The following is a 24,764-nucleotide window of genomic DNA, read 5'->3' as shown; positions in this document are numbered from 1 at the left end:
TGTGAGTATACGGCTGCATATATATGTACTGCTTACATTACTGTTGATGCTGTGTCAGACGACTGTCCGATTGTTGCATTCTTACTAGTGTTTCTGAAACGATGATATAAGTATCAGCTGAAAGGACATATATCTTCATTTGTATGCTCCAATTAGTATTGGTCTATCAATCGGAATGAGACACCATATGTAATGAATTGATGAGGACTGAATGTCCAGAAACATTTTAGACGTTTTTTAGGAGTTAGTTTGAGTCATGCTCAAAGAATATATTTTAAGAACAAATTTCTTAGTTAATATATCTAAATAAACGAGATTTTAACTAAAACAGTGATCATAGTTGCTTGGACAAGCTGCTTCAGATTTTAATTCACAAACACTAAGAATTTGATACACAGATATAATGAACAATGCTACAACAGATATCTTATGGCACAAAAACGTGTAGACAGATTCACAACATATCTTGTTCCACTATGCTACAAATACACAGTTGTAAAACAGGACTTGCAACAATACATCAACATGTGTCACACTTCACAATGTGGCTGAACTAAACAGTTTCAGAAACTACCTGGCAAAGACAATGTATGCACTGTCTAAAGTAAATGACAGAGTTGAAGTGCAGTTATTAAGATTTCCGACCATCAAATCAAACTTCAGAACAGTAATAAGTGAAAGGATTCCATTATGCCGACGATAATAATATAGTCAATCTCCAGAAACATACAGGAAGCAATTACGACTAAACTATATCGTTATTCTTTGAATTGCGAGCAAATCAAAGTGGCTGATCTATAAAACTATCAAAGATAAATGTTTGCTATGGACAATAATTATTTAGATGGTTTTAATCAATCGCTTAGCTGCAATAAGAGACTGTTACAACACTGAAAATTTATACAATTTTTGGAACAAGTTAGGTGTTTATCAGTTGTCAAATCCTAAATGGATTCAGCAATATCTTCTTTTAAACATATGCACAATAATAAATTGATTCCTGGCCTTTATTAACAAGATTTGACTGAAAGTCACGTGATAAGATCACTCTGTTGCAGGATCATAATTTATTATTATAATTTAGAATTATAATGCCCTAGTGGTATTGAGATATTTCACTTTAAGTGTCAAAATTGATTTAGTTGTACTTTATTAAAGTGATTTATCAAATTTGACAATGGGAAGTACAAACTTATATTATAAACCCTATGGGAGAGGTCACATACAAATACTTTTTGATACCTTTGTTTCAACAGATCACAAAACAATAGAAAATACAATAAATTTAAAGGTGTTTTCAGAATTTAGTTAGCATGCAATGTTTGCTTATAAACTACATATAATATTTACATACACATGTATCAGCATGCATTCTATATATAATTAGACTATAAGTATCAACCGACCAGCATTGCAATATGCAAAGTTAAAATAAATGTTCACAGTTTTGTGTCACAGAAATGTACTTACAATGGGTTTGATGGCGGCATCACTTGCACAGGTTGAACTGAAAGTTAGTGTATCAATGCAAACATTTAGACGTAAAGAACTATTTTACATCGTCAAATTGCATTCACCTTGTACGATGTTTTGTTTGTCATTTTTTTTCTTTGTAAAATATTACAGAAATACTCAGAATAATCCATATGATTCAAAGCATCCATTGTTTTCAAGTATATATCACACTTCGTTCAAATATATTGTCATCCAACACCTAGGTGAATGCAATAAGGCAATAACATCAGCCAGAACCAGCAGCTAAAATCATGTTACGGACAAAAACAAAAGATAGTACATGTATTATGATTTATAGAAGTTGGGTCTTGCAAAATAAAGTGTATAAACAGATTATATTCAAACATGGTCTATGTCGGGATATCACACAGTACAAAACAGGATTTTTTGGTTCTTAATGACGAAACACTAGACCAATGTAAGTCAACGATTTTAATTGGACAGTCGTAAACATTACAAAATTACAATTATCAAAATAACGCAGATGCCACACAGATGTTTGTCTGTTACAGGTACTGTTAATTGCCAGCAAAAGAAACGTCTTATATATAGAGGATATTACATGAGTGTCTTTTCATATTAAATTTATCAAACAAGTTGAATAAAATAATAAAATGCGAGGCTCTGCCGAGCATTTTATCAATTGTATTCAACGAGTTTAATAAATTCAATGTGGAAAGTCACAAATGTAATATTCTTTTTATCACATGTTAGCCTTTCCTGTAGAAAGATAAAAAATTCTATTTTCTTTTACTATATAAACAAGTCAATTTGACCAACGTCTCCTATACTATACACGACGTCGACGTCAAAGCTTTATTACAGTAGTGTATTATCATTTTTATTTAATGGCTTTAACACACTCCCGCGACGTCAAACATGTAATAAATATAGATGTTAAAAATGTTACAAACAGTACATAAGAAAACGATTTTATATACTTATATTTTATATTGTGTAGCCAAAACTTAAAACACGGTATATTTGTAAAAGTATCGTAGAAAGATGTTTCGCATCAAGGTAAAGGAATTGAAGAGATTAATAGAACTAATAAGTGTTTTCGTTTAAAATTAGATGCCTACAAGGAATAAAATATATGTTTTTAAACATGTAAAACTTTGCTTTATAAAAGGGACAACTAAAACGTTTCTTCAAACAAAAGAACAAAAGTTTTGGATTTGTTTCAGTTCAAATCAAATTAATGCAACCCATTAAAACAACTCTATAAATATGCATTTTTCCATGCAGTTCAGTATTCAATACGAAATGGAACAATCACAGTGACTAAAGACTAAATAGTAATGTTGTTGTGGGAACTGCACGACTTTTTATTTCTTCAAAAATGGATGTACAACAATTGCATACAAGCTCTTTTACCGTACCGTAATACTGGTATGTATAGTTTTTACAGAAGCGCGGTTTTCTTTAAGTTTTCGATTGTCTCATTTATAAAAGTCGACAGATCTTGTATCATATGTAAAAACTGAATGAACTGTATATTTAATTACCTGGTGCTACTGGCTGTACAGGTTTTGGCTGTGTCTGTTGAGTGAACATGCCTGCTAAAGCTGATGCTGGGAATCTGATGGATGACATTTCTGAAATCATAAACATAATAAAGTAAAATTTTCACATAGTCAAATTGGAAATGAAGCGATGGGAATCTGATAAATGTAATTTTTGAAATAATAAAGTAAAAGTTTCACATAGTCAAATTTGGACATGAAGCGCTGGGAACCTTATGGATGACATTTTTGAAATAATGAAGTAAAACTTTCACATAGTCAAATTGGAAATGAAGCGCTGGGAATCTTATAGATGACATTTTTGAAATAAGAAAGTAAAACTTTCACATAGTCAAACTGGAAATGAAGCGCTGGTAATCTGATAGATCATATTTTTCTGAAATCATAAAGTAAACCTTTAACATATCAACGATGGAAATGAAGCTCTTAACTAAAGTTTAACAGACAACTACGTAGCTGATTGTTTAACTTTTAGCCTGCTGGCGGCAAGTGATTCTGCCTTTGCGGCCAGTACAGACCAAGATGTGCAGGCTGATCATGGTCTGCACTGTTCGCTGTTCAGTTACTAAATTTTTAGTGAAAACCCCTTCGAATGATAAATTGTACTGTCCATATTGATTGACCGACCAGTCCATTTTAGAAATTTAGCAGGCTAAGGGTTAAAGGTATATTTTCTTTCATGCATATACGGTATAGTGAAGATTGCATATTTATGTTATTACATTATATTCATAATGGAAAGCCACTAAACATTTAATTTTAACATTATCTGTTACACATACTGTACAAAATGTGTATAATTGTTTTCATTTTAGATTTGAAAAGATGATGACTTTTTATTACGCTTTCGAATGATAACCTAAGCAATTAGTTAACACTGATAGCTTGATGACATTAATATAGATGAATTGCTAAAGGAAATAAATATATAAAGTTTATGATATTCTTGCACAAAATTAATTATAACTGCGCATTTAAAGTGTAGCACAAGAACGGAGAAATATCACAATTACACAAAATAGATACAAAGACATGACTTGGCCTTTCCACTACCGTCCACGAACAGGCTCAATCAAACTGAGCCTGCAACATTTTTACTTTAGTGGAGTTTCAACTTTTTCTTTTTTACCAGAAATGAATGAAAAAGTAATTTCTTTTGGCAAGATCTACAAACTGACCTATATATAGATGACCTTAAACCTACTATGACCTTTACCATCAAACTTAAAACCTTAAAAAACGAAGTTTTATGGTCCTACAGTCTGCATAAATAGCCCGATTAAGTTCATACCCACACTCAACAATCCTAGCGGCAAGACCTACAAACTGACTCAAATACAAATAACCTTGAACTATATATGACTTTCACCTTCTAATTTGAAACCTTAAATTGCAAATGTTAAGGTCTTACAGCACGCATAAATGCCCCAATGTAGTTCATACTCACACTCAACATTTTGCGGCAAGATTTACAAACTGACCTATATATAAACGACCTTGACCTCTGTATGATCTTCACCTTTAAATTTAAAACCGCAAAAACATATTTGGCCATACATTCGTGGACATGACCTTGATGACCTTCCCCTTCCAACCCATAACCTTAAATAAATAACAACATTTTTTGTCCTACAGTCCACATAAATGACCAAATCTACTCACATGACCTATAAACTGACCTATATATAGAGTTCCTAGGTCTTTATATAATGACCTTGATCCTTATATGCCCTTCACCGTTTAAATTATAACCTTATCAAACAGCAGTTTTGGTCCTACAGCCCACATAAATGACCAAGTGTAGTTCATAGTCGTACTAAACAAACCTTGTGGCAAGACCTACAAGCTGACCTACATATATATATATATATAGATGACCTTGACCTTTATATAATATTAACCTTTAAACATAAAAACGACATCTTTGGTCATACACCCGGGGCATGATTTTGCGTTTAGAAAAGGCAGCTCCTTCTTTTCATCATATCATAGTATGTGGACACCGATTTACAAAACACCGTTTAAGCATAGCCTAAAGTCCATTGTAGAAATTACTCTGGGCAACACCTGTTTGTTAAACAATTATTCTTATCACCATAATAGAAACAAAATCCTGTCCCTGTACCCTATGCAAACAGAAACTACTCGTGATCGTATTTAAATAGGAAGTTTTAAGATTATGCCTATCCCCTGTAGAGTTACAGGTTGTGTTGTTAGCAGTTTCCTCCCAGAGCATTGCGTGACATTTAGCCTAGTTTTTTTTATACTTTTTTCTGTTTTGAACACGTTTATATGCTTTTCTCAACAACGAAGCATTTGCATGAAATAATCTTATTTCAAATTTGATTGCAATTACATTTTAATTGGAAATTATAGTGTTTCTTCTTCTTTCATTTAAGTTTACCTTTTGCATTTTCCAAAATGTCTGTAAAATGAATTCAAACAACAAATGTATAAGTGATTAGCAAGTTACGTATATATATTGTCCGAGCAGCATTGTAAACAATAAGGAATTTTGTGCATTCTCAGTATATGATCAGTAATGATCAGCAATATAGTGTAACTGAGTTATCAACGTTTCACGGAAGAGGTCTCTGTGCTCGAAAAACACAATTTTTGTGTGAAATTCTAAAAAGTGTTTTTGGATCATACAGACGTGACGTTGGTTTGAAAGCCTGTAAATAAAGCAATTAGCGAAACTAGCCAAATACCATTATTTATTGTCTAGAATAAAGATTATAAACCTTACTCGAATCAAGTAACATATTTGAGCCGCGCCATGGGAAAACCGACATAGTGGCATCCGCGCAGTCTGGTCAGGATCCATGCTGTTCGCTAACAGTTTCTCTAATTCCAATAGGCTTTGAAAGCGAACAGCATGGATCCTGACCAGACTGCGCGGATGCGCAGGCTGGTCTGGATCCATGCTGGTCGCAAACCCACTATGTTGGTTTTCTCATGGCGCGGATCATTTTATGAAAAGGAGTGAAATGAAAGGGAAGTAAGTTAAATTATAGGTCTCTAACACCATAACTAACAAGACTTCTAAAGCGACTGAAACGTGTGTTTATATTTCTTAAATTACTTAGAGTATATACTAGGAACCCTCTTTTTTCAATCATATCAACAGAAACATTTGCGAATTATATATATGAATGATAAAAGCTACATTTTACAATAGTCATAAATCAAATTTTTAGATTTGCGAAATAGTTTATGCATACTGGAATAAATATGAAGAAGTTCAAATTTTCTGTCTCTAATACAATAGGTTTCAAGAGTTCTGAATTTATTAAAAAAAGTTTAAACAGTCCTTGTTTAATTTAGTCTACTGTGTGTTTTAAGTAACTGGCCTATTTAATTTAGAATGAGCATATCATTAGTGTATAAAGTTTAAAGACTAAAACGGGCTCTCAGTAACTTCTGATAATTTTTTATTGAAGCACTATATATTGTCTGCAAGTCTCTTCATGTTCGTCGTAAGAACTGATCATTGATTCAGAAAAAGAACACATGTCACCTAAGATGAGTTCTCTTCTACCGATGTACAATTCGCTGTTTATCAGATTCACTTGTATCTATAGGTTAGTATCATATTATAATAAATTTCAGCATACTTATACAAACAGAGCAAACTCCAGTTCTGCAATAACTCCTTCCAAGTTCTGCACAGATTTCTGTTGGACCGCATCCGGGGGACTGAAATTAGAAGAATTGATAATCATGTAAGGGATTTTGTAAACATCAGCTCGACATTTCTGTTACAGCACTGTGTCGAAAAGTGTGCATTAAAAGTTTTTTAATGAAATCAGTAAGTGTTTCCAGGTGCTACTATTTCAGATTTGCATGTTTTGATATCTTGTCGTTCCATAAAGACGACGCATTGTTTCGCGTTTCACAAGTGCGCAGTGTTAGCGGACAAAAGCAGCGCGAAAAGACGGCAGGTGGTAAATGAAACTGAATAATTTGATTAATTGCCTATTTCTATACAACGATATATTCAAAAGCGTTGTACATAATAATAGTAATAATAGTAATAATGATGATGATAATAATAGTAATAACTTTATTTAAACAAACAGCCATGTCCGCAACCTGCCCCCTGAGGCCATTTACCTATTGCCGAATACCATGCTTAAAGCCTTCATTCCACACGTTTGGACCAATAGTAGATAAACATCTATCATTAAATGTATGGAACAACATAACAGCATTCAGAATTTTCTGACGATTTTAAAGCTTGTCTACTGGAAACATACTCTGTAAGCATTCTGTTAAATACATAGGTGCTCTGCCAATGTGACAACTATATATGAATGAAAGTCTCTAAAACTCGATCCTTGCTTTCCCCGGCAACCTATGTAAGTCATACAGACGTTGCGTACGTTGTTGGCGAACATCGGGAATTTGTAAGTTTCTTACACTTCAATGTTTCATGAAATTCGTTTTAGAAATACTATTGTTTATATGCTTATATCACAAGAAAGGCAAAACAATCGCCCTGTTAGTAAATGTGATCGCATATGCGTTTAATAATTAGTAAAAAATTAATTCGACATAGTATAATAGAAAAGAACACAAAAACGTCGTATACTTTCTATAATATTTATTTTGACAAAAAGTACATAAATTCTACTTTTGAATTAGTAAGTTGTTGTCCTGTTTTAACTTGGATAATGGCGTTTAATATATGCATACTTTAATCTAGCCGCGACGTCACACGTGTCAAAAAATGCAAAAAATAAAATGAAGTTGTTACGTGCCGAAATATGTGCAGAAATATGTATTTGTTCACAAATCTGCGACTACAGTCTGAAAGTACGAACAATTGTCTACAAATTGATATGCATAAGTGTAACGTTGAATATAAATTAAATTTATCACATGAAAATTACAAAATCTAGCCGAAATGTCACAACCGTGAAATTAATGTAACGTCGACGTTATGTTTGAAAACTAAATAACGTATACGCATTAAAATTGTATCCGAACATTGCAAAATAATTCACTGTCTGATAAATAATTTGATTGAATAAGCATCATTCGACATTTATATCAAAATATTTCTTTTAAATATCGAAACGATATGATTTATGAAAACTGTAGCCCAAACACCCCAAGTAATCCCTGTAACGTCAAAGCGGTTAAAAACGACGATAACGTCAGTTACGCTAATGTACGCCAACAATGAGCGTAACGTCACAATGCTTGTTTGGAACTGTCAAATTTCAACCTGTTAAGGATAGTTTTGCGCACATGTTTTGAATACGTTGCATCGTACGCACCTCACCTGTTAGCTGCATCATACATTATGACATTGCAGTAATCCAGATGTGAAATAACTAGAGGCAGAACTAAAATTTCAGTGGCCGCTTTTGTTGAATATTACCATCATTTCGGATGTTTTTAATTCGTAGGTAATTCAACATGGCTGTACGATATTTGCGATTTACATGATCTTTAAAGCTCAAGGTTTCGTATGATATCACGTCAGCAATGTTAATCAAATTTGTAAAACATTTGTTCAATTGAGGTCTGCTTCCAATGGTAATAAATTCCGCCGTTTTCGAAGTGTTCATTTTCAGTTTGTTTCTATTCATCCAGTCATTGATTAATGAAATAACAACGGAGAAGGAAGTGTGCCAGTAACGTTTAACCCTGAAAAACGCTGCGATCTATTATTTCGTAGTTCCGTAAAGTCGCCCACGCATTAACAAAACACGCTTCTTGTACAACACAGTTATCCAGTTACTTACTTATAAGACATGTTTTATTGTCGTTAATTGTATGCAAATTAAATATCTTAAAAATGTCGTTTCCGTAACAAAATTAACATTGTAATAGCTTTTTGAATAAAACCATATTGTTAATTTAAAAATACAAAATACACTGACATTTTCCTTATGGTTAATTAAGGGCTAAGATGTCACAATTTTTATGACACATTCGTTGAACCTATATATATAATTTTGTCTTTGTATATATATTTACTGAAGAGAAATATTTTACTATTTAAAAATATCTATGAGGAAATAAATGACCGTGTTACTTTAATTATAACGATACTTTTTGAAACCAGTTTAGACTTTTTAGATTATGTATGAGAACACTATTGCATTTTAAAATTTTATTCAATTCAAAATTTTATTGCCTAACGGGAAAATAGCTATTTTAACATGTAAGTAAAGTAAGTCATGGACTAAGTGTTATCACCCTGGTCATTTTGGATAATGGAGTCAAATAATATAGGCGCTAGGTTGCATATTTTTATATATCGCTCATTAAAATTAGTGAATCATATTTTGGTCGAGTAATGTATTTGTTCAAAACGTTAGCACCTGATCATTTATCCTTATTATATTAACTGTGTTCTTCAATTATGGTAGATTTTTACTTTTTTTGTATTTTTTATTAGCTGCCCAACCAACACAGGATTATTTTAGCATGAGTACTTGATAAACAGACTTAGCCTAGGGAATGATATGAAGAACTAGTCAAATATGTCTATCAGTGAGTCGCGTTTGAAACTATACGTAAATGCAATTTTGTAAAATTATTATTACCCGCTATGCCTCTGGCTGCACTACCAAGATAGACAGGAAATAAATTATTTCTGAAACCACACTCAGCTTTTGTTCAGATTGTTGAAATATTCCAATGTCTAAGAAACGGAAATGTTAAGCTAGAAATTATCCAATCGAAAGAAATACGCAGGTTTCTAAAAACTGTCTTAATTGGGCAGAATTGTAACATTTTATATTAAATATACATTTTTAATATTGATGAAATAAAATGTAATGGGCCTTTTTGCTCTTAAGGAAATAAAATACCATAAAATTTGCATGTGCTCATCTTATGTCCAACTGGAAGCAGACTATGATAACTTAAGACAACGATTACCGCAAAATAAATGTGTTTGTTTATCTATTCTTAGAAATAGTTTCATTAATCTGTCTCCTATGTGTCGCTAAATTGTTTTAAAAGGACTACATAGGGGCGTTTGATTTGTAATACGTGTTTTCCTAATATCCCTGGTAATTTGATATTTATGTACTAATAATTATGCAAAATCCATATTTCATGACAAAGCAATGATATCAAGAACTAAATTATTGTTACCATAGAAAATAACCACGTGACTTATTAACCTAACATTAAAAAATATTGGTGACTCCGTGGCCGAGTGGTTAAGGTCGCTGATTTCAAATCACCTGCCCCTCATCGATTTGGGTTCGGTTCGAGTCTCACTCGGGGCGTTGAATTCTTCATGTGAGAAAGCCATCCAGCTGGCTTACGGAAGACCGGCGGTTCACCCGAGGTGGATGGGCACCTGGGGTCTTCCTCTGCCATCAATGCTGGAAGTCGCTATATGACCTATAATTGTGTCGGTGTGGGTTAAACCCAACAAAATAAATACATAAATAACAATAAGTCCGCTTCCTGGAAAAACCAGTACTGGCCCCAATTTCACGAAAAGACTTAGGTAATTACTTAGTTAAGTCTGTTAATTTAAAATCACGCTATTGCTTAAGCTATCGTTATTTAATGTTGATTTTTTCTGTACCAATGTATATGTAGCTAAATTAAGTGGCTAGTAGTATTTCTCTGCAGTACTTATTTCAGTCACGCAAATATGATATTTCTATTTAAGCACGATATAACGAACTTTAAGTATTTGCTTAAGTATATTTCTTATTTTTATAATTCATTTTCTGTAACATTTAGAATTGTTGTGTTTTGATCTATGAAAGAGTCATATACGGGTCTGATATAGATGAAAAAGTCAACATTGAAGACGCATAAAGGCAAAAACTGGCATGGTGCAATAGGCTAAGCAATAACTTAAGTTTTTTCGTGAAATTGGGGCCTGGTGTCATATGAGAGGTCATGGTCGTGGCCCAAGTGGGGCTCGAATCCACGACCTTGTAAATCTAGTTGAGCAAAGAAAGCATGTACCGATCAGTTTTCAAAATTGTGTTTGCATAACTAAGGTATTTGTAATTGTAAATCCATTAAGGTGGGATATTTCCCATTTTAAAATTTGTCGGTGCTTTTACATTATCGTCTTTGGCTCGATTTGTTGGTGGAATCTTCAAGACATCTCCGTAAATGTTGAAACTTTAAATCATTTTGAAAAATAAGTTCAACATTCTCACTGACATAAAGTTTACATAACTCTTTTGTAGGTTAAAATTCATTTTTTGGCGATCAAAATTAAATTAAGAACAGCAAACCCATCGAGAGTCAACAACCACAAAGTAGACAAACCCCAAATAGGATTTTTCTAAATTAAAAAGAGTTCCTACATAAACAAACACCCATTAGGATAATTCAAATACAGTATGCCTTACAAAAATTAGAAATACATTGATAAAACCGTCTAAGAGCCTGGGTGTACCAAACAATAATATAACTGGTAAATGTTGACCAGTGTCATCGGCAATTTTATTTTGTAATTGTCTCTTACTGGACATCTCAAAGTGAAAAACATTTTATGAAACATATTTTAAACATTTTTCTTTGAATAATTCGCCCCTCATTTATGTGGGTCTGAACCTCGTCTGGGGTGTGGAATTATTCATGTTAGGAAGCTAGCTGGCTTAAAGAAGGTCGATGATTTTATCCAGGTGCCCGCACACGCCCAATAAGTGCCCACAGGGACACTCCGGGGTCTTCCGGCTCCATCAGAAACGGAAACAGTCGCCATATGACCTTCATAGTGTCGGTGTGACACTTAACCCAACACAAATATTTTGAAGGTAAACGACACAATTTTCGTTTTAAGGCCACCGGCGCAAACAAGCCTAAAACAATCTGCAGAGACTGTGACATGTTAACTTGTTTTAAGACTGTGCCATTAAGGACGTGCAGCGTTGATTACCTACAAAAACATGGCTAATTTATGGCATTCAAGCTAAAACTTTGAATTATTAACTATGCAGCACTGTTTCATAGAATTTAAACAAACCAAGAAAATGTACAAAATATTACGGTAAGTTTAAACTTCAAAGTTATATAAAATATTAATACGATAAAAAATAGATATAACTTTGACTCTTTTTTCTGCGTGTGCATATGTTAGACACATTTGCAAAGGGTTACTCACTCCATTAGATTTATATGTTTAAGTGTACAATTCTAAACTTTCTATTTGAAAGGCGGTATGCTTACAGTTTCAAGCGCAGTACATTATTCATCAATAATGCCGCATTTTAGGAAGTTTACATTTTACAAGCTTGTCGCAACACAAAAGAGACTTGTTGGCCACCTTACACATATGGAAACTAAAGTAAACAAAGGTGGGGATATCAAAGGAACTGTCCTTTTTATATTATTTAGTATAAAAGCGTAAATATACGACATAAAATTGCCACCAGTTTCATCATTAACATGGGCCATCAAGAGCCTGATAATACGGACGTCGTCGTCAGGCAACGACGTTATCAATAATGACATCACTAATACACATAATAAAAGCGGTACAATTGTATGTTTTTATTTCCGTCAGCAAAATAACGATAATATAGAAATTATTGCATAGCTTCTTCGTATATGTGTAGTTCATATTATTCAGCATTCAGAGATGGTTGCTAAAATATGCTTCTTTCATCTTCCGAATGATAGTGTTACTTTCTTTCAGAGCGTAAAATGAAAACAAAATGTGGAATTTCATTGTACAGTTTTTAGCACATCTTTCTATATGTCTGCGTATATGTACAGAATTCTCTATTAGTATGTCTCTATATGGTAAAGTGACCACATCTTAGGCAGCCATTGGGAATAATACGTTCCATCTTGATAGAAGATCACCGCAAGAAACAGGAGTTCGAAAGTATATCGAAATCAAGCAAGAATGTTCAGACAAGAAGATACATTTAGTTCCTGAATCTTAAATTTTACAACGTCTTGGTGGCAATATCATTAACATTTTAGAGGGTAAAAGAAGGTTACCCATTAATAGTTTGAAAATCGACACAGCGGTCTAGATGAAGTTTTCATTTGAAGAACAGAAGTTTCTCTTTTTTGCGGAAGTCGAGCAGAATTAATTGAATATAATTCATGAAACATTCCTAACATGTTTCATGACAATTGATCAAATGTTTGAGTATACACGTATTATGCGAGTTGATAGTAAGCTGCATCAGGTAAGTGCACTCCAAGGCGGATCTGTAGGCGTCTTTCAATATAAACTGATGTGCAACAAAGTAGAAGTCCATGAAAACTTGACAATTTTACGTAGAAACCTAACCAAAATACCTTTGGAAATTGTATTTACCCGATAAGAAAAATCGCAAAACAAAGAATGGTGTATATTAAACATTACTCACACATCCTTTAGGTCTTGGAGGGGAGACAGGTGGTTTTGGAGATGCTGAGGGCATCGGTACTGGCGTCCCCATGGTGCCCATGCTAGATGGAGGACGCGGTGGTCTATTACTTTGTTGACAGTACACTACCACCAGACACACAGAGAGGATCTGAAAGGAAACAAACGGAGTTAAATAAATGCAACTTTTCGTTAACAAAACCGTGCACTAGGCTTTTCAGGACCGTACTTTTTCCATTTCCAGCAACGTGATTTAAAGAGGAAGAAACCTGCAATACCTGAAAACTGGCATAATGCATAGCATTTAATAGAAAGGCGAAGAAAACGAATTCTCGTGAAATTAAATTTTGTTCTATGACATAAAATGTAAGTTTTTCACTCTAATAATTCAAACGTGTAATTCGATAATAAATTTTATCTGAAATCCTACAGACAAATTATTAATTCTGCTACAGCATTGCTTTCAGCTGCTTTTTGCAACGACAGAAGTTATAGTCAAACATTTCTTTTATTTTACTGTGCTGAATTAAGATACCTTGACGAAAAATATGAATACACTTTATATGTGTTTGCATATGATGTAAAGGTAGAGTTTCAAAACAAAATTAGAATCAATATTATCGGATATTTATCATATAAAGGTTATTCTCGCTTTTACACAGTACAACAGAAAGATGATTTTAAACCACCTTTTTAAAGTATATGTTAATATATAGTAAGGGAGTAATTTATTTAAAAATAAATTTTCCTAATAACAATCATGGTTGTCTTTTCTGACATTTGCTGTCGACATGTAACTGTCAAATAGCAGAGATTTTTTCTGCGTGAATACCTTTCCTGTCAAAGCCTCTATTGTAAAGATTTAACAAAAATATTACTCAAGTTAATGTTATGAGTTATAGTATGACATAGCCATACATGCCTCTAATATATCTGTCAGTGTTATGTCATACAAAATTAGTATAACATTTATTTATTAATTAATCATTACAAGACAAGAGACTATTATTTTCTTTTTAAACGTGTTTTGAAAACCAAGATTATTGCCGCCGAGCAATCAAAGCTACCCTCCGTAAGTTTTTGATACTAAAGCACCTAAATATTTGGATGTAGTCAGGCAGGGCCTGAAACTCTCTATATCGTCTTTTTTTAAAAATAGCAACATTGCAACCAAATAGATTTCTAATTTGCCCACCGTTTCAAGAACAATATATTGTACAATAATAGTTACAGCACGATTAACCGATTAACCTATTGTGAATGACGGACGGACAAACAGACAGAGAGACAAGTAGCCAAGCAAGTAGACAAACTAAAATGAAATTCCCTATATTGCTTTATATTTGTGTTTATTTATCGACTTCCGCATCCAACTTTAATTACTGGTATATATATTTCCGAAGATAAATATCAGAGGTACCTTTTAAAGATATGGCAGAATTTAACTTTTGCGCCCAGCGGATGGAATCTCGTTTCACTTATAGAGATATCAAAGAATCCATTTTGTCAGATTCTTCGAAAAATGTGTGTTGCCTTACACCAACCAGTTGTTATGAACTTCAAACAATATAGACAAAGGTTCATGATTTACATATTGATATTTTAAATGCAAGATCTTTAGACATCCACCGACAGGATAGGAAGACAAATCGAATTTATGTCTGACAGCAAACAAATACTGTATTTTGAATATATCGTCCTAAAGCATACACTGTTTAAAGAGTATATACGAGTCACTGTGTCAATCAACTTTCACTGTGACAGTGTACCTGTAATGCAGGTGTTGCAATTATGTTGTCATACGTAATATGGCCTCATTTGAACTTAATTTGTATTTATGTCATTAAGTGAACTCGTGAATCACCTGACTGCATGTATGCAAATTGCTTACGCTGCAGAATTTTTCAGGGAAATTCAATGATTAAGACATTTCCGCCGACACCACAGGATGTCTTTCCCGTGAAGAGCCTTTCGGTATTAGCTTATAAATGTAAAGTGACGAATAGTTTGTCATATTTTATAGTATTCAAAAACACGGAAATTTGCAGATATTTGGTTCTAAGAATACAATTTTTACATAGCATTGCAATAGCCCATCATAAATCAAATTTTGTCTAATTATCAACGGTCGGAAATCAGTAGATTGATCAAATCAGTCTATTAAAGATGCATCTTTCATTAAAAAAGGTGGGACAGGTCGTCTTTAGTCTGATATACGATGTTAGTTCAACACAAAAAATGACCTTAAGGTCTTTATATCTTCTTGTGTGGACCAGAATATAAAAGAAAGCGCCCGGCCTTAGATTTCCCTCTTGATACTGAGGCTAGGAACAAAATTAACCAGTGGGTCAAACGTCCCCTACAAGATGCGAATATACTGAGATGCGAGATTGTACAGTGATGTTAAAATGATTGTTTTGAAAATGTACGATATGTAGCAATTCTTCGAGAATACTCAGTTAAGTTACAAATTATCTACCAACAGAAGTCACCAGGCATAGGTTGAAGGAAAACTTTGGTGTTGATATAGAAGTCAATCAAATTTTTCAGAAATGTTATATCATATTGAAATTTTTAACACTACATAAAATTCTCCTTTCGTTCTAACTTTTCACTTGTTTTTCAAATAATTCGTGGCTTTAATTGAGGAAATATTTGTAAGGCAAAATATTTCTGGCATGAAAATTTTCAAATAGAAAATTTAATAAATACACATTGTTGACTTTATTTTCTTGAAGCTTTGATTCATTAAAGTGCATTGATTATATCTTAAATATCGACAAATTTCATCTCGCAAAAATGTTAAAAAACACCATCAATCAAAATAAAAACTTAATCTTCAGATTCTGAATCTTTCATTTGTCACTTTTATTAAGTCGTTTTAAGAGACATTTGGAAAAGAAGACTTTTATGATGAAAATTTACAACTGTTTACTGCCAATACTTAGACGGAGAAGCTGTTCCAGAGCAACATCATACGGGGTCTTGCAAGTGCGTGATCAAAATAGGATAAAATATCTGTATTAGTAAAAACAACAACATAGCAAGGTTACCGAAGGTACACCCTGCAGAAGTCTTTCCTTATAATTTACCATTGACTTACCGAACTTTTCAAGATATTCAACATAAACATTTCTGTTGCGTAGGCTTCCACATTTGAAATACTATGAGTATCTAACATATTAAATACGGAAATAGAAATTTTATTTAAATCAAATATATGTGAGATGCAAACACTTTTATATTTAAAGCCACCACTATAGTTAGTCACTAAATCGGACATGACGGACGGAGAGATTCGTTTTTGTTTGTCTTTTAACTTAAAGTTTTAGGTGTTCAGACTTGCGATAAGTTAGTGAAAACAATACTGTATTGATACACTGTCTTTTATGCTGATTGTGTTACACTCTTCTGCTAGTATAATTTAATTTCATTAAAAATAAATCTTATCGATGGAAAAGACTCCGTCTCTATATATGCATTTGGACAAGCTGTGTCTTTGTACATTGTATCAGCACCGCTCTAAGCATAATTTGACAGAGTTATTTAAACAATAAGAGGTGCCTTTACTCTGAAAAGGCACATTGTATTAAATACCATATGTCTTATGAGACTAGGTATTTATATTTATCGGAGATAAAATGCTTTACATTCAGGTGTTTACATAACGCCAAGATTTCAGGTGTGTCATCATTGTCAAAGGTTCAAACGTTCTGCTGACAGATTTATTGTTTTGTTATTATTTATGTTCTTAATGCTAATATCAGATTGTAACAAAGGTGAAACTATTTCCCTAATTTGACAGGAATGTCACTTTTAGGCTACAAAAGACAAACTTATGCCGTAATGTTCAAATGATTCATTAAAAGTACCATTTCCTGAAAGGTATGTCCTAAATATTTATTTGTGTGATATGATGATATCAGTATACTAACATTCTCCCTGCCAGAAACTTACAACATCTTTATATGAACCACAGGCCGATGCCAAGATGTTTGCGGGTTGCCGCACTTTCCACTACAACTCATGAACAGACCCAATAATGACTTTGCTTGGTGGCGTTCAATGCTTCTAAAGGATATTCTTTTAAAATATATTTAACTGTCAAAGATGATGTCGTCACAACGCTTTGATATTATTTTATTACTGCATTTTTCATTACCTAAAATGAATAGACACAATCAAAGTGAGGGTTGCTTTTTTGCTTAGTTATAACTGCCATCGTTGTGGCCGTCCCGCACTTGTATAAACTTTTCTAAATATTTCTGGTTTTTCGTAATCATGTTTGTTTGTTTTGTTGAGTTTATCGTCGCAACAACACTATATGGGTCATATGGCGACTTTCCAGCTTTGATGGTGGCGGAAGACCCCAGGTTCCCCTCCGTGCATTATTTGATTACGGGCGGACATCTGAGTAGAACCACCAATTTTCCAAAAGCCAGCTGGATGGACTCCTCGCATGAGGAATTCAACGCCCCGTAGAGGCTCGAAATTACATCAAGGAGAGACAGCGAGAGGCCCCTGGTACACTTAATATTTTTATATAAAGCCGGCGCTTATTTAAGGAACTGGAGGAGTGCTGCACTTTCTATTTTCAACAAAATTAATTAACAGACTCGGCCAAACTTGTTCTTGGTTTATATACTTCCGAAATGACCTTCTGTTGAACTACTTTCTATCAAATCGCCATCAAGGTTAATCTCCTCGCCATTTTCTCCATTTTGTTGACAGATTTGCAAGGAAATAGACTTTTGTCGAGAGGTGAAATACAATGTAGAAAGTTGTGTACTTGACGGTAATGGTTTAAATACCTGATTAAAAAAATGAATAAATGTAATTGTTTCACATTTTCCATAGGAGTGATGTTAGTATTTTTATTTCAACGTAATCACGCCTGCATATATTGCCTTATAATAGCGTAAAAGAGGAAGAAATACAAAGAAAATGGTAAAGACTTTTATAACTTAAACTTGACTGTTGACTGAGTGTTTACTTGCTTTTTGAAATACGATGTTGTGTTACTAAAGAAAGTATATTTACATATATCTTCTCTGTATAGCTCAGTTAAAGCTGTAAATCTCATTAAATGTCATATAACTTGAAGTTAACAAATTTGATGTGCATAAACTCTCACACATTTATAAATGCTATAGCCGCACATCAGGTACACGTGACTACAGCCATGCTCATAGTCTTGCCAATGTTTGTAACGCATGTCAGTCACTATAATGAGCCGTGCCATGAGAAAACCAACATAGTGGGTTTGCGACCAGCATGGACCCAGACCAGCCTGCGCATCCGCGCAGTCTGGCCAGGATCCATGCTGTTCGCTAACAGTTTCTCCAAGTCCAATAGGCTTTAATAGCGAACAGCATGGATCCTGACCAGACTGCGCGGATGCGCAGGCTGGTCTGGATCCATGCTGGTCGCAAACCCACTATGTTGGTTTTCTCATGGCACGGCTCATATGTCATACAGTCGTTTATTATGTAAGTGTGGAAGTTGAACACTTTCAACAGTTAACAATGATTAGATTATGCATGTTGATAAAAGCCGAGTTAGGCATATTGGAAAACAAAGAAATGGAAAAAAGGGTTGTTATAATACTAGCCCGATCTGGGATGCTGTATTCGGCTGGAGTGGATTTTTGCCAGATCGGGTCTCACGCATGCGCCAAGTGTGATCCGACCTTGCAAAATCCACAAGAACCGAATAAAAATTCCCACTATAATGACCCTTTTATTATATACCTCTGCCTTTTTGTTTGTTGTTTTGTTATTGAACGAAATCTTGGACGTTTATCGATGTTATAAGTTTTTATTCGTTGTGCACTATTTATAGAACTGTCAGGACACATATTAATGACAGTAGTCAGGAAACATAACAATACGAAAGGCAAAATACTGATTTTGTTTTTCCTGTTCATATTTATTTTTGAAATTCAAGGCGAATTTTTTACAGAATTGATATAGGTGTATAAAAAAGTTAAATTTTGGTTGACACAAATAAACAACGAACAACAGAACTGTATTCTTTGGGCTGTATATGAGCCAATTCCTGAAAAATACTGAAAATGGGAAGCAAAACTGGTCAAACAAAGTGAAGAGACTACTAACCGAAAGTTGATTTAGTGAAGTATGGCTATATCCGCTCATGACAATATTTGATATTTGGACAAAGATGCATGGACATGTATATCGCCGAATCGAGAGTATGCACATAGTCTAAGTATCATGTTGTTTAACAAGATGAAGAAACATTTGAAATGACAGAGTATTTAATACTTATGGAGCATATAAAATATAGACAAGTTATTATTAAACTGAGGCTATCATTACATTTATGTATTTTATTTTAACACGCATTATTTATACATACGTACGCGTAGGGGAGGGCAAATCACTAATATTGTAAGAACTTGGGTCCAGCCCTTTTGCTTTTCAATGTTCCGTAAAGGTTTTTATTTTTGTATAGTGGACATATATTCTGGGACACCCTGTACATATATATATATAGGCAATAAAATCTGGTTAAACATATACGCGTGTGTATTTTGTGTTTACATAGATGCTGCGTAAAAATGCTTACGTTTTCAAACATGAAAGTTGGGTATAATATCCCTTTAAAATCCAGTAAGACCAAACAGACATACATAACATTTACACCCAAATCCCAAAATAATGCTGTACACACTAAAGATGCGTTATACATTGCGAAAAAAAGGTAACAGTGTGAATTTATCACCTATAAATAAAGTTTTGACTTTTATGCCAAACAAACAGACTAAAATTGATCAAGCTTTATACAACTGGAGATAAAAAAAGATCTGAACATTTGCCAAAGAGAAACTGCGCAATACATTTTGTCTAGAAGTTTAAATATAAATAAATTAAAAAAAATAATGTCCCACGTCTTTTTACGACTAATTTCCGGGACCTTAATATGATGAAAATAGATGAAATGCTTTATCTGCAGATTTATATGCAGGAACACCTGTCTGAAATGTGTTATTAACCTGACAACTGTGACTTTTTTGAACTGTGTATGCCGAGGACAAGAGCTGACAGCTTAGTTCTGGCAACTTTTTCAACTTCTGTTCCAGTTTTGAGTATAAAATGTGTCTTAGAAGTGACGTATTTAGCATATTAATTAAAATTCCGGGTTGATTCAAGCTTTTTCAATGCTAATTTGTTTTATAAACGTATTATAAGTGTTTAGGTATGCAATATTGTAGAAGTTTTATTATAATACTTTTAACTGTTTTAACTGATAATGAGTGAGTGAATTACTTGTTTTTAATTTACACATGGTTTTATTTAAATATAAACCTTATATTAAATAAATAATGATAATGATAATAAAACGCAAGAGATGCTAAAATCAAGTATTTGATTTTTGTAAAAGCTCAAAAACAAATGTCAGATTTTCTTGATGTTCTCAAGAGCGTCATAGATATTTTACACTTTCGAACCATATTTGTAAACCTTACACTGCGACTGATTTACAAAATTTCAAAATGTTTTAAGATGGCTATTCTTGAGTCCGTAAAGCACTATAAACGCTCGGATATTCAGACACCGGTATACTACTGCCGGTGTGAATGACATTTATTATTGACCTACTATTAAATGATTAGTCAAAAATGACATGCACAAGCAAGTGGAATATTAATATGACCGGTTTTATATGAAATAAAGCCCATAAAGCAACTTTATTGCAATTATATATTCGGTTCTAAAGGCAAATACTTGTCTAAGCAAATGTGGGCATAAGGAGAATTCTTTTCCGGCTAGGTAACCTATATCATGTAAATATGATTAAGTTATCACTTACTGGATCATAAATATGTACATTTTTGAAATTAAAATTAATGCGCGTTTGTATAATTTAGTCCGAATTACATTACGTCACAGTGAATGTACAAACTAGAAAGTAAAAGTATAAAGTTTCATTAAGTCAATGACATCCTCAAAACAAGTTTTACATTTTGAGTATTTTGTTAGCATTTAGAAATAGAAGTAATCATTTTGATGTGAAACGTGTTTCAGCTTTTATTTTGTTAAAAGTTAAAACCTATACATTTCATATGCAATGAAATTATACCATGAACAGTAAAGTTTTGTCTGTAATCCTATCGTTTTGGCGTATTTGTCTGATTAGTACAAAATGGTTAAACACGTAGAACTATTCGACAGTTCTCTTCACGTCACTATGATCTTCGCGCGCCCTGCAAACTTGGCCAATCAAAACCGAGTATATACAAATTTAAATAAGTCTATTGTACACTACAAAAATAATGCGCCACATAATTTTGAAACAACTGTTTTTCAACTATACACATTGACAAAGGTATGTCCAATCACATGTCCTTACATAGATCATACAAAAAGACAATTCAGTTTCAGAACAATAAAAATACCTATACAACTAAAATAATGCATAAATCCATAGAGCGTTATACGATATTCTTTTTAATGATACACGGTGCAAAAATGTGTAATTGTCAATTTGCACTCATTTACTGCTTCGCAATCATTGTCTTATCAGCTGTCGTACAGAAGATTTGCATTAACTTGTTATTGTCGGATGATACAGACACAGTACGACCAAGTACACATACAATTACCACTTTTTATATACTTTGCGAACTCAATATAAAGAATGAGCAAAACGCCCGAACGAGAGCAAGTAAAGTACGAGAATTCTGTGGTTTGGAAATAGAAATCACAGTGATTATTCAAAGGAAATAAAACTATATCACGATGATGCTGTTTAAATGCATTTCCTTTAATGTTTTGTCGGTCCCATCAAAGGGAAGTAATCGTTGAAAAATTATTTTATTGGTTATATACCAATAAAGGAAATTGCTCTTTGTTTCATATAAAATTCAAAAACATTTGAGAGAATTTCTAGATTTTCACTCCGTAATAGATCTGTTTTCTACAAGACATTCAAACATTTGCTTCAAGAAAACGGAAAAATGGTTGTTGAATAGTATACAGTGAAATGCAAGTCACCCCCGTATTGTCGCATTTCAGAAAGCCTCCCGCTTAATAAAAAACATACTTTCGTTTACAAGTAAACAACTCGAAAACATACATGCGAATATAAGCATGACAAGTGTCTTCTGTTACGTAAAATACATTCCGCGAGTGAAATATTGCCGAATTGGCCAAACGTTTGATGAAAATGTTAATAATCTATAGCAATGAAAGAACTTTGTATTAAATTCCTTGTGCACATTTCCATTTTCAAATGTCATGCCCCTCAACAAAGGATACCATCTTGGAGCTTTTACACTTTTCATCCACAAAATCTTTATTCAATTTAATTCATATCAATGCACAAACGTGGCATGCATTTAATTATAAAATTGAAATGGTTTGGTTATAGTACGACGAGTGTACCAATTTGAAGTTTTATTAAAAAAAACTATTTTAAAGAATAAATATATCGTTTTCATATTTTTAATATTTTAAGATTGAAGAAAATCAGAGAACAAATAAAAGTATTACGCATATCTGGCAGTATCTTACATTATATTAAATTTTATTCTTGTTGCCGCATGTAGGGTAGTTTTTCGTCTTATTGTATTTTTGTCTGAATTGTCTCTTTGACACTAGATTTCTATTTGTTGATACGCAGTTTAGTTAGATACAACGATCATCTCAAAGTGAAATGATCAAATATTGCTTCACAGAATATGAAACTAGTCTTGAACGCGGACAATGGTAATAATTTGTCATACATAACAAAATTATTTTCTTGTTTTACTTTATCGCTTTTAACTGTTCCGCTTGAGAAAATATTGCGTCGGTAAACAAACTTTATTCAGTGTTTTAAAACTACGTTTTATTTACATAATTTTCTTGCGGACGCTCTAAAATGTCATTTTTATCGTTAAGCCGCAGAAACGTTTATTACTATTAACATTTTTGTAATGTTTGTTCAAAGTTTACCTTCTCTATTTATTTAACGTAATTTAGACTTGTCTCTCTTTTTCAGTTATGTGTTTTTGGTAATCCTTTTAACATGTTTTACTTAAATTGTTTTGGTCATTTTCGTTTTGAAATATAAGAAAATTCTCTCACGGGTAACAAGTTTTATAAGTTATTGATGGTGCAAAATGTAAGAGTTCTCTCTTTGCATACACTTTTTTACATTTTAGCAGCCTCTGAATGACCATTACAAGTAACAAGCCAAAGGTCTAGACCCGAGAACCCTTTCTGATATTTTTTTGTGAATCAGTCAAAAGTGCGTATCATTTCAATTGTTTGTGCGGATACAAAATATAATAATATGTGGTAACTATTTTATTTTGCTTTTCTTTCATGGATTACCAAGGCAGTATTTTCGTGATTTAAACGTTCCAGAGCTTATAAACGGAAACTAAAGTGCCATTATAATTAGTTTATAACTATAAACTGTTACAGACAAAGACAGTATGTTTAAACCATGATTACACTGATAGCGCCTAATTGTTTGCGCAATCTTTTTTGTTTAATTTTTAATTTAATAATTTCTTTAAACAACTTATAAAATAAATAATGATACATACCGCGAAAAAGTGTTTCATTTTGTTTGAAGATTATTCCAGAAAAAATTCATGCACGCGCACCGTTATTCCCAATACCAGATACACTTTTGCACGACGGGAAAGGTTTATTAATGTTTTTTATATCGTGACGTCACATAAAATGACAACCTGACAAAACGGTCCGGCAAAAAAGAGAGAATTGTGTAAGATTATGTCATGAGGAGATAAGTGTAATTATGATATAAAATGTTGTGTAAATCAAGTTGTCGGTGACAGTCACTCCATGTACCAATATAAGTTATTATTTCTGTACTGAAGACGGTATATTTGTTGTTTTACCTATTTCCTAAACCGTATTTACTAATTAAATGGAGCCATTTGAAGGTAGTTCTTTTTATTCCCTATATATCTATAAAGTACCGGCAGCTTATAAATGACTTATACAAGGGCAATACTTTCAAATATAACATTTATTGCCTTATGTAATTCAAAGGAATATAGTTAATTTTCACAGTCAAGAATTTTCTATCAATGTTTTCCGTCTGCACCAGTGTGCTTTGCAGGATCTTAGTTTTCTCATCCTTTATTAAATATTGACCTAATATTTCAAGCTTTTGTAAATACGTGTTTTGTTTATATGTTTTAAATGTTTTAATAGGAAGTATTTTTTCACACTTAGAGGTTTCTGATGATGTTTGACTAAACTCGGAATCGTATACTGATCTGGTTCTCCTCTCCAATGTCAAAGCACTTTACTTACGATATCTAGACGCATTTTTACCGTAAATATTATTATTCAGGTGGCTCCTAGTTTATAATATCTACGGTATATCACCTAGGTGTTTCATAGGGTATAATA

General features: G+C 33.0%; 1 protein-coding gene across 7 annotated transcripts in view; it reads right to left on the bottom strand.

The window, feature by feature from the left end:
• LOC123548862 (alpha-protein kinase 1-like) overlaps window positions 1-24,086 on the bottom strand; it is a 44,487-nt gene extending 20,401 nt beyond the window's left edge. For 6 of the 7 annotated variants that reach the window (XM_045336474.2, XM_045336490.2, XM_045336481.2 and 3 more), the window contains exons 1-6: window positions 23,927-24,086; window positions 13,370-13,519; window positions 6,659-6,740; window positions 3,024-3,113; window positions 1,471-1,507; window positions 37-93 (exon numbers count right to left, since the gene is read on the bottom strand). In XM_045336474.2, coding sequence (XP_045192409.2) covers window positions 37-93; window positions 1,471-1,507; window positions 3,024-3,113; window positions 6,659-6,740; window positions 13,370-13,519; window positions 23,927-23,944 — 434 coding nt within the window. In that variant the 5' untranslated portion in view covers window positions 23,945-24,086. The remainder of the gene's footprint in view (window positions 1-36; window positions 94-1,470; window positions 1,508-3,023; window positions 3,114-6,658; window positions 6,741-13,369; window positions 13,520-23,926) is intronic. The other variant, XM_045336516.2, reaches the window with a different exon arrangement.
• Between the last annotated feature and the right edge of the window lie 678 nt (window positions 24,087-24,764).

Source organism: Mercenaria mercenaria, chromosome 15, assembly GCF_021730395.1.
Source record: "Mercenaria mercenaria strain notata chromosome 15, MADL_Memer_1, whole genome shotgun sequence".
Taxonomy (NCBI): domain Eukaryota; kingdom Metazoa; phylum Mollusca; class Bivalvia; order Venerida; family Veneridae; genus Mercenaria; species Mercenaria mercenaria.
Note: the sequence above shows the minus strand (reverse complement) of the source record. Positions and strands in the feature narration are given on the sequence as shown.